General features: G+C 39.4%; 1 protein-coding gene across 1 annotated transcript; it reads left to right on the forward strand.

The window, feature by feature from the left end:
- The first annotated feature begins 7,233 nt into the window (after positions 1-7,233).
- Positions 7,234-16,040, forward strand: PDE6H (phosphodiesterase 6H). The gene is made up of 4 exons (XM_047867736.1): positions 7,234-7,271; positions 11,873-12,046; positions 13,077-13,117; positions 15,319-16,040. The coding sequence occupies exons 2-4, from the start codon at positions 11,913-11,915 to the stop codon at positions 15,393-15,395; spliced, it is 252 nt and encodes an 83-aa protein (XP_047723692.1). The 5' UTR covers positions 7,234-7,271; positions 11,873-11,912; the 3' UTR covers positions 15,396-16,040.
- The last annotated feature ends 1,921 nt before the right edge of the window (positions 16,041-17,961 follow it).

A 17,961-nucleotide genomic window follows, 5' to 3' on the forward strand; every position in this document is an offset into this window, starting at 1 on the left:
ATGACAGAGGGAGAAAGAGAGAGAGAGAGACAGAGCACAAGCAAGGGAGGGGCAGAGAGAGAGGGAGACACAGAATCTGAAGTGGGTTCCAGGCTCTGAGCTGTCAGCATAGAGCCCGATGTGGGGCTCAAACTCACAGACCGTGAGATTATGACCTGAGCTGAAGTCGGACACTGGACGCTTAACCTACTGAGCCACCCAGGTACTCCTCCTCATTGTGGTTTTAATTTGCATTTCCCTTAGGGGTGATTATGGTGAACATCTTTTTATGTGCTTATTGCCATTTGTATATTCTCTTCAGTGAAATGTTTATTTGTATTCTTTGTCCATTTTCTAATGGGAATGTTTGCCTTTTGTTTTTTTGTTTTTTTTGTTTTTGTTTTTTAATGTTTATTTATTTTTGAGACAGAGAGAGACAGAGCATGAACGGGGGAGGGTCAGAGAGAGGGAGACACAGAATCTGAAACAGGCTCCAGGCTCTGAGCTGTCAGCACAGAGCCCGACGTGGGGCTCGAACTCACGGACCGCGAGATCATGACTTGAGCCGAAGTCGGCCGCTTAACCGACTCAGCCACCCAGGCGCCCCAGTGTTTGCCTTTTGAATATTGAACTTTGAGAGTTCTTTGTGTATTCTAGATGCAAATCCTTTGTTGGGTATGTAATTTGCAAATATTTTCTCCCAGCATGTAATTTTTCTTTTTATCCTCCTATGAGAGTTTTTCACGGAGCAAAAGTTTTAAATTTTGATGATGTCACATCTATCAGTTTTTCCTGCCAAGTATGTTTGCTGGCAACTCTAAGACCTCTTTGCTTAGTCCAAGGCCCTGAAGATTTTCTTCTATTTTTTTTCCTAAATGTTCATAGATTTACATTGTACATTTAAGTCTGTGATACATTTTGAGATGGTTTTTAGACAAGGTGTGTGGGTTGGGAGTGGAATTTTAGGTGCCTAAGGTGTGAGGTTTAGATTAAGATTCACTTTTTTTTTTTTTTTTCTTTATGGATGTCCATGGACAAAATATCCATGCTTAGCACCATTTGCCCAAGCTTTAGCTACGCATTCTCCAGAACCATTTGTTGGACAGGCTATCCCTTCTCCATTTGATTGCTTTTGCACCTTTGTCAAGAAGTACCTGGGCATATTTGTGTGGGTCTACACCTGGGTTCTTTACTTAGTTTCACTGATGTGTGTGTCTATCATTCTGTCAATAGCATACTGTCTTGACTACTGTAGCAATACAGCAAGCCTTAACATCAGGAAGACTGATTCCTTCCCACCCTACTTCCTTCTTTTTCAAACTTGTTTTGGCCATACATTTTGGAATAAACTTATCTATGTCTCCAGAAAACCTTGCTAAAAGTTTGATAAGAATTGCAATAAACATAGATCAATTTAGTGAGGATTGACATCTTTACTACGTTGAGTCTTCTAATCCATAAGCGTGGTATGTTTTTTCAACTATTTAGGTCTGCTTTGGTTTCTTTTTAATTCGATTTCGTAGTTTCTAATTATACAAATCTTGTGCATCCTTTGTTAGATTTACACCTAAGTATTTCATTGTCTTTAGAGCAGTGACAAATGACACTACTGTTTAAGTTTCAGTTTCCATTTGTTCATTGTTAAATATAAATGCAACTGATTTTTTCTGCATTAACCTAGTATGTTTCAACCTTGCTGAACTCACTTATTAATTATAGAATAGCTTTAAAATACAGATTCCTTAGGATTTTCTATGTAGATAGTCATATCATCTGTAAATAGAAAGTTGTTTCTTTATTTCCAAGCTGTATGCTTTCTATTTTTCTGATGCCTAATTGCATTGGCCAGAACTTTCAGTATCATGTTAAATAAGAATCATGAAAGCAGACATTCTTGGCTTGTTCCTGATCTTAGAGAAAAAGCATTCAGTCTTTCACAATTAAGTATGAGGTTAACTGTAGGGGTTTTTTGGTAGATGCTCTTTATGAGTTCCTATTTCTAGTTTGCAGAGAGTTGTCATAAATGGGCACAGGGTTTTGCCAAATGCATTTTCTGTGTCAATTGATATGATCATATGATTTTTCTTCTTTAGCCTGTTGATACAGTGCATTATGTTAGTTGGGTTTTAAATAGTCTTGCATACGTGGAATAAATCCACTTGATCATGGGGTGCTATTTTTATGTACTTCTGTATCTGATTTGATAATATTTTGTTAAGGATTTTTACATCTAAATTCATGAGAGAGATTGATCAGTATTTTTCCTTTTTTCTATCTTTGGTTTTTGTGTTAAAAAAGTTTATGAAGGTCAAACTGGCTTCATGAAATGAGTTCCCTCTTCTCCATTTTCTGAGAGTATTGTATTTTTATTTAATAAGTTATTTTTTTAAGATTCGCACTGTTGGTCTGGAAAATGCATAATATGATGAGATATTAAGATATTAAGAGAAGGTAACTTCTTCCTTCACATTTAGGGTGTTCCTCTCTGGAGTCCACTATGTATTGATTAGAGATGGAATCTCAGACTAGAAAAATCCAAATGTGGAAGGAATGTGTCTCTGATGTCTGTCTTCCTACTCAAAGGTATTTTAAGAAACACTAAAGAAGGATTAGAGATTAGCACTTGTGTAAGGAGCTTATCGGACAGCTAAAATTTTAATCACTTTCTAATTACTTAGTACCTGCCCTTTGAGTCTTTTCCTGTATATGATTAATAATATTTTCCCATCTGTCAGAAAGTATCAAGAACCAAGGATTATAGAGCTATGAAACATAATTTGTAAAAAGTATTTTATGATATTTAAGTTTTAAATTTGCATATAGCAAAACTCATTTTCTGTGGTGTGGACTTCTATGGGTTTAGACAAATGCATAGACTTATAGATCCACCACTATAATCAAGATGCCAAATAACTTCATCACCCTTTAAAATCCCTTGCATCATCCCTTTACATGCAGTCACCTTCTCTCAACCCTTGGCAGCCACGGATCTGTTCTTCAACATTATTGTTTTGTCTTTTCTGAATGTCATTAATTAAATCAGACAGTATAGAGCCTTCCAGTTCTGGGTTCTTTCACTTAGTGAAATGTGCTTAATATTTATCTGTGTTATTACATCTATCAATAGTAATTCCTTTTCTTTTCCAGCATGGTTCTTGTTGGTTTTATTCTTATGTCTTTGAAATCTTAGTGTCCAGCACAACCAAAGTTCGTCTAGAGAAATTTCTTGGTCATCAGTCAGCTTGTTTAGTGCCATGTGACTCCATTACCTGAATGACAAGATCTTGAGATAGGCAACCAATCAAAAGTCAGTCATCACTAACCTAGCCAATGACCAATGAAGTGATCTGGTAGAATTGTTCTGTCTGACAGAGGCAGTGTGTATTTACTGCTGATAGGCCAGGCTACTCAAATCCTCTAAGACTCAGTGGCAACAGGAGGAACAGTTAGAAAGAACAGCCCCTTGGAACAGGGAACAATGGATACATTTCCTAAAGGTACAAAATGACCAGATCTTTAGAACTTCACAGAGTCTGGAACACTGTTTCATTCTCCACAAGACCTTGCTGAATGTGGTTGAGGGTCCTATCTTCCACACTTCCCTTGTATCCCACGCTATCTCTTTTTGTTGTTGTTCTTTTTTTCTAAATGTTCAAAATTCTTTCTTTCTTTCTTTCTTTCTTTCTTTCTCTCTTTCTTTCTTTCTTTCTCTTCTTTCATATCATGTCCATTCTGTTTTGAGAACTTCCTTTATCATTTATTTTAGTATAAGTCTTCTGGGGATAGATTGCCTTAGCCTTTCTTTATTATGATGTCTTTATTTCCTTTCATTCCTGAAGGATAAATTTTTGGACAGAGGTGACAGGTTTTTTTGTTTTTGTTTTTTGTGTTTTTTTGGGGTCAGATCTAGGAAAGTGTTGTGCTTCTTTTGTTTTGACCCATGGTTTCTGATGAGAAATCCTCTGTCATTCTATTTTTTCTCACGTCTAGGTAAGGTGGCATATATATACATATATATATTTATATATATATACACACACACACGTATACATATATACATATGTATACACATATACATACATATATACATATATATACATATATATACATATGTACACACATATGCATACATATATACATATATATATGTACATATATACATATATATACATATATATTTAAGTTGCTTTCAAAAGCAAATATATATAAATATATATATTTTTAATTGCTTTCAAAATTTGTTTTGTCTTTAGTTTCTTGAAGTTTGATTATGATGTGCTTTGGCATACATTTCTTTGGGGTTATCTCATTGGGGTTTGCTAGCTTCTTGATTCCATAGACTTATGTCTTTCACCAGATTTAGGAAATTTTTAGTCATTATTTCTTCAAGTACTTTTTTAGCTTTATCCTTTTCTCTTCTCCCAGAACTCTGATGACAAGAATATTAGATTTTTTGTTTCCCAGGTCCCAGGTTGTCCTCCTCCTCCACCTCCACCTCCCCCTTCCTCCTCTTTTTCTTCTTTTCTTCTTCTTCTTCTTCTTCTTCTTCTTCTTCTTCTTCTTCTTTTCTGTTGTCAAGCCCATCCATTGAGTTTTTTATGCTGGTTGTTTTATTTTTCAGTTGTAAATTTTCATTTTGTTCTTCTTTAGATACCTTGCTATTGCTGAATAGTGATGAAAATTAAGATTCCTCATTTGGCCTCCTCTGATACCATTCTGGTAGAAAGGAAGAGGGTGTCTCATTATCACTGGTGGGAGATGAAAGTTTAATATCCCCATATGGCCTTCTCTGATACTACCCAGGTAGGGATGGGGTAGGATTACCTAATTATAGCTGGGCCAGGATGGAAGTCTCTTTACTCTGCTTGTGCTGAGAGGGTTGATGTTGGCCTTTTTTTCTTCCCATGATATTGGATTTGTTGATGTTGGATTTATTTCCACGGCATCGAGATTTTGTTCTACTTATTTTCTGCCTTACTAGATTCTCTTTCCTGGTTATTTGTCTAGAGAGAGTAGGCTTTTTGAGAGGATATATATATATATATATATATATAATTTTTTTTGTCTGCTCCTGTTTGTGTTTCCCTAGATGCTTCCCTTGCATCTACGTCAGGATATACAAGGCAAAAAGAGAACTCAAAGAATTTGCTGCCACATTGTTCTTTGAGTCCCAAGTTGCCTATTTGATCTATCTTCTTTTGAATGTTTAAAATATTCTTATGTTTGTTCCATATGTAATATCCAGGAGTTTTAGCTGTACTTAGCAGGAGAAATGGAAAGAAGTATATTTACCCCATTCTTGTCCAGAACTGGATACGATAGAAGCTTTTAAATCTTTAAAGCAATTTAAGATTTTTCTAATCATAAACCATCGAGAGCTATATTTGAATCATTTTAGGAGAGTTATTTCCAACTATAGACTTTGCCTTGCCCCACACATCCCACTCTTCACTCTCCATTCTCCTGGGTCTCCCTGGGAGGGAGAAGAGTCGTGGCACAACAGCCCTCGTCCTCCTTCTAACATTGGGAAATCACTGGTTACAAATCCTGCTACTGATCAGTATGGTTTATCTCTCTCAGATGTTGTTGGGATGAGAGAAACTGAGAACCTTGGCACATTATGGAATATGACATATGAGGAAACTGAGACCTGAAGAGGTGGTGATCTTGTCACATAGCAGAGATGTGGTAAAACGGGTCTGCACATGGGTCTATAATAGTACTTTTCAGACATTAATATGCAAACAAATCATCTTGATACCTTGTAACAATGCGGCTTCTGGTTCAGGCAGTCTGGAGCGGGGCCTGAGGTCCTGCATTTCTAACAAATGCCCAGGTGGTGTGCATGCCATTACACTTTGAGTAGCAACACTTGAGAACATTCAGCTTATTGTTCCATTCACCGCCTGTATGAATTGCAGTCCTTCAACAAAGAAACAGAGAATGGGTGAGGGTTTGACAGATAAGAATCTCAGTTTCCGTGTGCCCAGTGTGTAAGAGTAGAGGAAGATCTCAATGGTAATGGAGACACCGAGGTGGGAGTGGAAAGACTCATCCAGACACCAAACACTCTGCCAGCTCTGTGAGGTGTCTGCTGCTTCAGAACTCCTCTAAGTTTGGTAAAGACCAGAGGAAAGCTCATCAAAATACCCTGTGAGCTGTTTAGCTGCCCCTTTAATCTGCTTGGGGCCCCTGGTTGAGAAGCTTTCCCTGTCCGAGAAGAATGAATTGACCTTCTTTCTCTATCATCTTACGGAGTGCAATTCTCTAACAAGTAATGATTTAGGGAAGGCACGTCACAATCCTCTGGTAAGGTTTTAGAGAGACCAGCGACAGATACATCTTGGTCTATGTCTGCTTCGCTCTACTACAGTAGACAGATGGCTGAAATATGTAAGGTGTGCTCAGATGTTTTCCTCCGGGATTCACTACTAACTTCATCGGCAGTTTTGAATCACTTTATTTCTCTATGCTAAGTATGTCAAAAGAGCCTGATGATATTAACATTAGGCTAACATCTATACAAACTGATGTCTAAACTAACACCAGTGGTTCAATGTAATTGAAAGACTGAAGCCAAGTGTACCAATGAATTGAATTGCAGCCTGGGTCTTGCTCCTGAAGCCTTTGGGTACGAAGATCCAGCAATCATTTCAAATAAATGCCATCAATTAGCAGTTATTCTGTGTCTTTTTTGATTTGTGGTTCTGTCTTACTGAGGAAATATATACAGTACCTGTTAGGGAGAGATGCTGAATACTTTTCAGTGTCATGGCTCACACAATCAGCATCCCAGTGTCCCCATGGGGTGTAGGGGGACATGATGGTTGACACTCTTCTTTCCAGTTATCTAGAGTCCCAGGAGAATTATGACACGATGTGCATATGGTGGGGATTGATTTATGATTGGGGATGTGTGTGTCAGGGAAAGGGCAGGAATGGGAGGATAACAAGGACTAACGGTGGGAATGGGGGAGGCACAAACTGGAAATATACTCCTGGATATCAACACTTTGTGTGTGTGTTTGTGGATTCAATACCTATTTACTGACAGGAGAGAGCCCAAGTAAGTTTTGTGAGAGTATTCAATTGTCAGAAAACTCCTAAGCCTGTCCCAGTCTCACCCCTTGTTCTTCCAACTTCTTTGCACCTGGGTTGGTTCTCTAAGCTCCTAACAGTGGGATTAAGAAGCATGTGGGTATTATAGGGAGATAAATCGGGGTGCAAAGATCCTTTATTCATCTCCTGTGAAGAAGGCGACTGGACAGTTTATGAGAGCAACATTCAACTCTGTGAGTATTTCTCAACTTGTGGTGTTTAGGCAGATTATAACTGAAGGGCTTTTGGTGGGGGGGGCGGGGGTAGGGGTTGATCTGGCTCTAAAATAAAAAAATGGAAGAAGAGGACACACTGAACCTGTGGGCCTGGACTGGGGCTGGGAATGAAACTAGGAGAAAACATGAAAGAAATACACCCAAATAACCTTATAATGTCATGTAGCAAGCTTATAAATAAAACTTGATCGTTACAAGGTCATTGCAAAACTTGATTACTAAATTCATTTGGAAAGAACTCCAAACTGACCCTCCTTTTTTCTGTGGTTCCATGGCAAACAGTTTTCTGGGAAAGGAGGGATTTGAGGCACTAAATGACCACAGAGAAAACAGTTATTTATTCCTAGGATGTGCTTAAAAAGACCAAGGCACAAGACGGGGGACATGAGAGTGTGAGGATAAGGAGGAAGAAAGCCAAGAGCCAGCACAGGCATGACCTCGGTGCAGTGTGGGTGGCTTAGCCTTCTCTTTCTGAGGTCAAAGTGTTTGTTTGTTCCAGTCTGAAGGAAGGCACTTGTTGGATTTTTGTTTTTATCTTTTCGTGACTTTGGTTTGGGTCTTCCTTGGCTCTCCAAATTATTTGATTCTCTCTGCTTCAGCAGAATCCTTATGGGTTCAACCCCATCAGTGCAGAGAGAACACACCTGCATCTATCTCCTCCCCAACCCTTCTCTTATAGCCCCTCAGCCTATATCTTTGCTGAGGAGAGACCGGAAGTCTGGGGTGATAACAGCAGCATCAGAGATCCTGACTCAAGAACCTTCTGAAACTGCTCTTCCTTAGCTGGAATTTATAAACGATCATCCTCTGTAGCTTCCTACAGCTGAGCTCCATTGCCGTGGCTCTAAGGCGACACCAACCCTGGTTTCCTACCAAACTGCGCCTTGATGTATTACTCTGTGGCATCCACTTCTTCCTGAAGGACAACGCTTCATAACCTTCAAAAGGAGAAGACCTAGCATCACCTTAAAAATAGAAAGCCATTCTGCCTCACAAAGGAATGGATTGCTTGACACTTTGGGGAGGCAAAAATGTGAAACGTCCTTTTTAGGTAAAATCGAGTCTGACTCTAGATTCAGGATTATTTAGCCCGGGAGATACCCTTTTAATTCCTAGGAAAGCATGGCCAGGATAAGTTTAGCTATGGTGATATCTGTGGCAGACAATACTAACTTCCACCCAGGAAAGGGTCATATTTGTCTGCTCCTCCCAAAGGTTGAACAGGGAGAACTACAGGGCATATCTATGACAGAAACACTCTAGGGGTTAGTACTCAACCTATGTACTCCTATGTACTCAAAAATGAAATATCGTACATGAAATGCACACGAAACATAAACTTATTTTCCACAGTGCAAACCCTGAGGGTTATCTTCATGATCCAGGGATTAACCAGGCAACTGTTATGTAATTCTTTCTGAAGAGAATTCTTTTACATAATGCATTACACCTAGCATAGACAGGAAGTCTGTGCAAGCCCAGAGGTGCAACTTCAAAATTATATGTGAAAACATGCAAAAGAAACTTATAAGAAAAAAGGGGAAGTATAATCAGGGAAAGATGGAAATCAAGTGTAATTTTTACGTTCTTTGGGACTGCTGTTAGGGATGTCAAAGGAATCCAAGGAAGGTTTAAGACAGAATTTCAAGACGAGGCATAAATTAATAGTCAGGGTTTTTGAGGGATGCAGAGGATTACCCAGCAAGTGCTGAATGACGGTCACCTCTCTGGTACGTGACAGGGGATCTTCAGCAGTTGGCCCAGGAGAATGAGTGTAGGAGTGCAGGTGAACCTGTGTCATAATTATAGATTTACTTGCCTGGTTTCCACTACTTATAGAAGGTCTATTGCATAGTTACTCTTTTTCTTATTTCTTATTTAATTTATGCCCTTTAATTTTCCCTGTAACTCTAAAAAAGAAGTTATATTTGATTGACTCTATAGATGGAATGAGGAGCAGAGAAGTTACGCAACTTATCCAAGGTCACATAGACAGTTTTGTGGAGCAGGGATTTGAAACTATGTCTATTTGATTCTAAAACACATTCTCTGTTTTTTAAATTAATTTATTTAGTTTTGAGAGAGAGAGAGAGAGAGAGCGCACAAGCAGGGGAGGGGCAGAGAGGAGCGACAGAATACCAAGCAGACTCCATGCCATCAGGGCAGAGCGTGATGTGGGGCTTGAACCCATGAACTATGAGATCATGACCTGAGCCAAGATCAAGAGTAGGACTCTTAATTGACTGTGCCACCCAGGGACCCCAAGCACATACCTTTTACATTGCACTGCCCTCAAAGTGTAATTTGACTGATTAGTTTACCTTAGGCCCTCATATGGTAGACTCTAGATCTCACATGGTGGGATCCTAATTAGACTTGCTAGATAAAATAAAATATTTCCAGTGAAATTAGAATTTCAGATAAACAATGAATAATTCTCTTAGTATAAGTATATACCATACAATATTTGGGATATACTTATACTAAAAATATTTGTTATTTATCTGAAATTCAGATTTAATTGGGTGCCCTGTATTTTTATTTGCTAAATCTGGTAATCCTAGTCCTAGTAAACTCTCCAGATGAGAGAAAGGAAAGTTTGTGGTATGTTAACATTTTGAAAGAATTGAGAAGTCACAAAAACTTGATCTGGGAGAAATTGTCTAGTTTTCCTCTATGACTTTGTCAGAGTTGGGATGTGTCAGTTAGCGGTGGTAAACTCTGACAATAATGTGTCTCTTGGCTGCCTACTAGCAAGTTACATGGTCCCAACCACGTTCGGATGAGGCACAAACTTTGGCTGTTTACTAGGGCAGAAGAGGGACCATAGCACAAGGACTGGATTCAGTGAGCAAAGGGGCTGGCAGCCTATTTCCAAAAGCCACTGAGAGCTTTGTGAGATGAAGGCCAAATGATGCCTTCTCTATGGTTTGATGGAGAAGTCACAGGGTCAGGATCTTGCAACCCAATATCCCAAGTATTAGTTCAATTTTTTCACTTATTTATTCACCCACTCGACAAATATATATGGCACACCTGCTATGCTCCAGGCACTGTTGTAGGTTCTAAGGTCACAGAAATGAATGAAAACTGAAAAAAAAAAACAGGCTTATGGAACACATTCCAGTGGGGAGCTTAGATAAAATCCATGGCATAAGCAAGTGATCCAGAGCCCTAGCCAGGTGCACCACCCCTGGTACCCACTCACAGATTAGTCAACGTGTTTCTATTGAAGAACTTGAGAATCAGCAGGAGAAAATGAAAATAGTAAGTGGGTAAAAGAAGATAAGGAAAAAATATCTTTTGGCAAAGATAGTAATTTAACCCTATTTGAAAGTAATCAGAAAAAGTTGATGAACTCAAAGTCATACAATATAAGATTTGAGGGATGTTCAGTGTGGCAGAAAAAGAGAAAGATGGTTAGCACGGGCCAAAGAGTGTCAGGGAGAGTTGAAGCTAATAATATTAGCATAAGTCTATAATTTACAGATTATATAAATCTTCCAGGTAGCAGAGTATGAGATGGTTTTGCTCAGAGTAAGTGATTAAGGCTACTTGAGAAGTTGTTCAGCACTTTCTAGAATCTTCCTTCCGAGGATAGGTGTTACAACTTTTGTGATAGAAAAGAAGAAAGAAAAAAAAGTCATCCTTTGGCGTAGCATATGTATTTTTTAATTTTATCTTTTTAACACACCTCTATTTTTACTTGAAGAATGACAATGTACATTTCTGTAGCTAAAATCAAAGTCTGTGAAAGTCACATTGGATAAGTTCCATGATTTGGATAGAAGAAAATATTGGACATTTCAGAGAAATGGGTGACTTAAGAACCTCATGTCTGGATATGGAGCTAAAGCACAAATTTACTACTTAATCACCCTCCATTGATGTGTGCGTGTGTGTGTGTGTGTGTGTGTGTGCGTGCGCGTGTGTACTGGAATGGATCGGATACTATGTGGGTGTTAGTATCCCTGGTGCAGAGCTTCCCCAAGTGCTATCCCCCAGAACTAGAGAAGTAGAGAAGTAGAGAAGTAGAGAAGTATCTTGATCACACGAGGATTAGACAAAATAAGGATTATAAAGAAAGAAGCCCATAAAATGTGAGTCAATAAACATTCAGAGTCGGGTTATTTTGCAGTTGGGTGGAAAAATATATAAAATTTAAAGAACATACCAATGCTGTAAAGACTATAGTTAGCATTTAGTCCATTTCCTTGTCTTTACAGATGGTGGAACTGGTAATCACGGAGAAGTATATATTATAATAAACCAGAAAACTAGTGACACATTGAAAGCTAGGGACAATGTATTGAAACAACATGTCTATTTAGATTTTGGGGGATTATTTTAGATTAAAATAGACTTTTAATCTATTCATTGTCAGTCTATGTTAAGTGCCTCCATTGATATTTTCTTGAAAATCTCTTTAAAAGATGATAAATCCTTCCCTTTTATGTCAACACAAAATCCTAAGTTTTTCTGGAGTGTCCAATGAGGGTTTAAGAAGCAATGGTTCCTGTACCCTGAAGGGCTTTCTTTTTTTTCTCTCACTGCCTAAGGAGCCCGAAAGAGAACCACCAGACACCCAAGGACATCAGAATGAGTGACAACACTGCCTTGGCTCCTCCAGCTTCAAACCAGGGTCCCACTACCCCACGCAAAGGGCCCCCCAAGTTCAAGCAGAGGCAGACTCGCCAATTCAAGAGCAAACCTCCTAAGAAAGGGGTGAAAGGGTAAGACCAAATTAAAAAGAAGACTCTATTTTTTCCCCACAACCCTGCTTTGGTTTTGAGAAATTAGTGCTCATAAACATAAACAGACTTACAAAGACTTCCACCCTCTGCTCTATTTTCCTCTCTACCACAATCTTCGCTGAATCGTGTCCTTAGCCCTGGAATCCTTTCTCCCTCACCAACCAGGTCTGTGGTGACATTTAGCATGGCAAATGGGGCCTCTCATAGCAAACTTCGACTTGACCTTCCAGACTCTTCTTGACCACTCCTCCTCACCAGCACACCCTGTGATTTAATCTGGAATACTAAAACACTGGCCATTGCCAGAACACAGAGTTTATTCAGTTTATTTGTATGGCAACAAATGTTATGCCTTCAGTTCTTTGCTTTTTTCTGGCCAAATTCTATTTATTCTTTAACATATGCTCATTTGTTAATTTCCTTTTGGACGCCATTACTGACTCTCTTATTAGACAAGTGTGATCATTACTTCTATGTTTGCATTTCATACATTCAGCTATCACAACTTGTATTATTTTACACTACATTTGTTTACTTGCATCTGTTCTCAGGGATTGAAGTCCCTCAAAGAAAATTTATTATTTTTTCCCTAATTCCTTATGCTCAATACGATGCCTGACATATAGTAAATGCTTTGATAAATGCTTTTGGATAACTGATCAAATGGATAAATTGATCACTTTAATGCCTTTCATACTGTGTTTTCATTCCAATTTCTATTTTTAAAAGTGGAACTTGACTAAATTGCCCCCATGATGGTGCTATTTGGTTCTCAGTTGTCATAGGCTATATTCTTACAAGGGAAAAAATCTCTCTCCAAGGGGACACACTGTCTGAAAACAGCCTGAGTGACATCGCCTTTGCCCTGGGTCAATGCAAATTAAAGGTGTTTCACAAAGACAAAAACCTAAACCTCTTCTTCCCCTTTCATCAGGAAACTCTCTATATGAGTAATTCCAAGATCTTTTCACTCTTTCAGCTAATTTTTAATTTTTCTTTTTTCCCCCAGGTTTGGGGATGACATTCCAGGCATGGAGGGGCTAGGAACAGGTGAGCCACCAAAAGATGTGGACTTTCACACGGAATTTCACTACTATACACACTTTAGGCCTCAAAGGGCTGTGAAAAGTTGAAAGAAATACCTGAGAGCGCAGATCCTTGAAGGCATAGAAATGTGGGGTTTAATTTTACCTCCTAGGTAAGTGCACGTGTGCCCAGAGGAAACACACCTACAGGAATCAAGCTAAGGCCCAGAGTTACTAAACCCTCTTCTGTTAAGCAACTCTTGAGGACATATAATGGTTGAGTCGTAGACTTTCAATGTAGAAAGATTCTCAGGGTTAGTCTATCCCAACTTCATTATTTCTTCAGAAGAGAAACCTGAGGCAGAGAGAAATTAAGGGACAATCTGAGGCCCCCGAGTGAGATATGGGAAAAAAGGGTGGGGCCTGGCAAACCACTCTGTAACCAACTTCCTCTTTTTACACATCCTCCAGCACCCAGAGCAGGGCCTGCACCCTGAATGTATCCAATACAAAATTTCGGTTGACTAGAATAACTTGATTTGTTGGCTAATGAACACAAATTACCAGATATTCCTTTTAATAATATTAAACTTTATTTTTTAGAGCAGTTTTAGGCTGACAGAAAATTTAAGCAGAAAGTATGGAGCTCCTACATGCCCCCTCTGCCACCTTCCTCCTCCTGCACATAGTTTCCCCTATTATTAGCATCCTGCATGAGTGTGGCACATTTGTTACGATTGGTGAACCAGTATTGGTAACATTTTTATCAACTAACACTCATAGTTTATATTAGGATTCATTCTTTGTGTTGTCCAGTTCTATGGGTTTTGACAAATGCGCAACATTGTGTACCCATCATTACAGGTATATACAGAATATATGCTCTAAAAATCCCCTGTGCTCCATCTGTTCATCCCTCCTCCCACCTCCACAAACTCTTAACAACCACAAATCTTTTTACTCTCAAGGGTTTTTCCTTTTCCAGATTGTCATATGGTTGGAATCACACAATATACAGATTTTCCAGACTGATTTCTTTCACTTAGCAATGTTTATTCATTTAAGGTTCCTCCATGTCCTATGTGGCTTGACAGCTCATTTCTTTTTACCACTGAATAATATTTCATTGAATGGCTGTATCAGAGTTTGCTTATTTTATTGAAAGGCATTTTGTTGCCTCCAAGTTTTCACAATTATGAATAATACTGCTATGAACACAATTGTGCATGTTTTTGTGTGAACATGCCTTAAACTCATCCAATATTCTTTTGACAAATGATGTAATTGGCAATCAGTGTCCTTACCAGGCAATTCTCAGTGTGCTTGCTTTTTGCAGTCAAGTGCCACCCTGGGATCTCAAATTCATTTTCTAGCCCCTTTACAGAGCTCATTTCGCTGTTCTCCTAAATCAACTGCTTCTGTATTTTGGCCAGGTGTATAGAAGACCAGTAGGTTTGCTTTGGGCTTATGTTTATCTCTGCCAACATATTTGGAATACTAGAAAGAGCTTTACACTGAAGGGAGATTTGAGATCTTTGGCTTGGTTCTAGTCCCATCCTTGTAACTCCGATTTTTTTTTTAATAGGTTTTTAATCTCTTTAGGTTCCAGTCAGCTTCTCTGTAATCCAGGGATAATAATATTTTATTGCCTGAAGAGAAAAATTGGATTAGTAGATGTCTTGAGATTATTTCTCAGTACATGATTGGGCATTGTAGGCATTTCAAAATGTAAAGGAACAAAAGAGTGCATCAGAGAAGCCCAAGGAATGCATCTGAATTGGTAGGGGGTAAGAAGGCAGTGGATTTCCAGATTGTGGGGATTAAAGTGCTTCTATTTCCCATTTTAACCCTTGGCCTGACTAGAATTCCACTTATGTTCCTTCCATAGTGGTTGTGCTTTGGGGAGACCCCGTTTGATCAGTGATATGCACCCCCTCAGGCTAGCTCCAGTCAAAAGCCTTGGGCAATCTCTTCAAAGAGGTACAGAATGAAACCAGTGAAGATGCCTACTAAGTGGAGTCTGGTCTGGGGGCATCAGAACCCAATTGGTCTGATCCTTTCTGGGCTGCAGGGCCATTCTAGATAACTTCCTGGTTGCTGAGACAAGTAGGAGAGAGGAGTGAGGTGTCTCTGCCCAAAGGATGTCTTTCTGAGCAGAAGAGGCTCTGAAGGGTTGGGGTGGTGGTGGTGAGGCAGACTTACAAGTTCTTCTTCCCTCTTCTGCAGATATCACGGTGATTTGCCCCTGGGAGGCGTTCAGCCACCTGGAATTGCATGAGCTTGCTCAGTTTGGGATCATCTGATGCACCTGAGGTTCTGCCACTTTCAACAGCATCTGCTCTAATTTTGCTTACTTTTGCCCTATTGATCTGCCAGAGTCTTGAAATTCAGCTGTTCGGAAGTGGTTTCTTCAGCTTACACAGTCATTTCCCCCTAAATTGCTATGAAGAGTTCTCTTGGTGTGAGATTCTCTCTTGCCCTATATAGTTCAGCTCAGAACAGTGGATGCAAATAGACTTTTGTTAGGACATTTCAAATTTCCTATCAGCTGGTTAGAATTCAGTGATAGTTCTTGAAATTTTGTTTATCTGTTAAGTCCTTCAAATTTAGTTTTTACCAGGCAGTCCCTACAATTAATAGTAGCTTTTAAGATAACATTTTTGTCACCCCCCTTCCCCTTCTCATTTAATAAGGGAGATACTTACCTTGAATCTTATGATGAAGTCGTATTAAATGCTATATGCAAATATCTGATGCCCTCTTCTGAAAGTCAGTGCAGCAAAGAGGGCACAGTCGTACAGGAAATAAACACAATGCATGCGAAAGAGCATAGGAATAAAGTCAAGTTCTGATTCCACTTTGTAACTTGTAAATCGTACATTTTCTGTGTCTAAATTTGGAGACGGAAACTCAGGAATCTGTTAGCGTGAACCTTCCTATTGGTGTCCTGGCTCAGTTGATTGAAAATATTTATATGCTACGGAATTTAGACTCAGATGGGACAGGTAGTTGAACCCTCTGAATAAAATGATGGTTTGCTTCACCTCTGAGGTTGTGTCAAATGTAATGTGCACATAGCCATCTTTCCCCAATACTTTCACGGCAATTGTGCAATTCAATTGCTGCCCCTACGTGACCTGGATGCCTTGGGTACTAGCAGTATTGATTTCTTCATTTCAGTTTCATAATCTGTGGTAAAAGAATGGGGAAAATTAACTGAAAAGAAAGACAGGGTTACAGAGACAAAAGAGATCTGGGTTCTAATCCTGGCTTGACCAGTACATTACTCTGCAATTTTGGACAAAAATCTTTCACCTTGGATCTTCTGGTTTGCCTGAATTAGGCCATCTAGGTTCACGGTATTGATAATTCCACAACTTTGAGGTCTGTAGAGTGTGAGTGTGAAAATCAAAGAAGCTCAGCACTCAAGAAAATGTCTTGTGCTGCAGGCTCTGCACTGTTTTGCACAAATGACCTAGTTACCTCTGGCCAAAACATTAGAAGCCCAAGGGAGGAATCTGGATTGGTTGGGGGTAAGGAGATGTCCAGACCATGGGAATTTAAAGCACTCCTTTGTTTCATTTTAATTCTTGGCCTGGCTAGAAGTCCATTGCTTCTTCCTTAGTAGAAAAGAGGGGCACCTGGGTGGCTCAGTTGGTTGGACATCCATCTTAGGTCATGATCTCATGGTTCATGAGTTTGAGCCCCATGTTGGGCTCTATGCTGACAGCTAGGAGTCTGGAGCCTGCTTTGGATTCTGTGTCTCCCTCTCTCTCTGCTACTCTCCAGCTCATGCTCTGTCTCTCTCTGTCTCTCAGAAATAAACATTAAAAATTTAAAAAAAAAAGAAAAGAAAAGTACAGAAGAAAAAGTAAAGCATAAAATCTAAAAGTTGGAACTGTGACATGCAGGAAGTACAGTGATGACGTGTAGGCACTTCCTCTCCAGCAGGAAGTCCTGCTTCCACTCATGCTCCTATTTTCAAGTCAGAGACTCCACTTGATGGCCAGAGCCTCTGGGTGTGCTTGTTCATTCCCGTGCCTTTCAGGTAGGGAGGTCTGGGTTCTTCTCCAGTTCAGTGAGATTTCTCCATTGGATTACTTTGCAAATGTTTCTCTAAACATTTTAAGAATGCACCCAGAGGAACATATTCAATGGTCAGGCTAGAGAAAGATCTAGAAACCATGCTGCATGAAAAATTGTTGAAGGAACTGATAATATTTAGGCTAGATGAGAAAACCATAATTGCCAGCAAATATTTGAAAAGTTGTAATGAGTGGGATGAAGCAGGTCTATTCTATGAAGTATAGCATTTAGTGGTAAGCTAGATCAGATATAATTGAAAGCCATTCAAATTCTAGAATTCTGTCCTTTCCATTTCTAATTCTATGTCTACCATTTCTATTATTCCTAATAAGAAACAAGAAAACCTTTCTCATATAAATAGCACACATATGAAAGAGAATAAAGGTAAATCATGGTCTCCGTCAAAGTCCTGGCAGCAGAAATGCCATACTCAGAGTAACTGAGGAAATTTTAACAAAGGAACTATTTAAGGCTTGGGGTGGGGAGAGTGCCTGGGTGGCTCAGTGGTCGGACTTCAGCTCATTCATGATCTCGTAGTTCATGAGTTCAAGTCCAGTGTTGGGCTCTGGGCCGACAGCTTGGAGCCTGGAGCCTGCTTCGGATTCTGTGTCCCCCCCCTCTCTCTACCCCTTCCCTGATCACGCTCTGTTGTCTCTCTCTCAAAAATAAATAAACATTAAAAAATTTTTTTAAACGCTTGGAAAAGGCCTGGCTGGCTCAGTGGGTAGAACATGTGACTCTTGAGCTTGAGTTCATTAGTTCAAGTCCCGCATTGGGTGTAGA

Source organism: Prionailurus viverrinus, chromosome B4 (genome assembly GCF_022837055.1).
Source record: "Prionailurus viverrinus isolate Anna chromosome B4, UM_Priviv_1.0, whole genome shotgun sequence".
Lineage (NCBI taxonomy): Eukaryota > Metazoa > Chordata > Mammalia > Carnivora > Felidae > Prionailurus > Prionailurus viverrinus.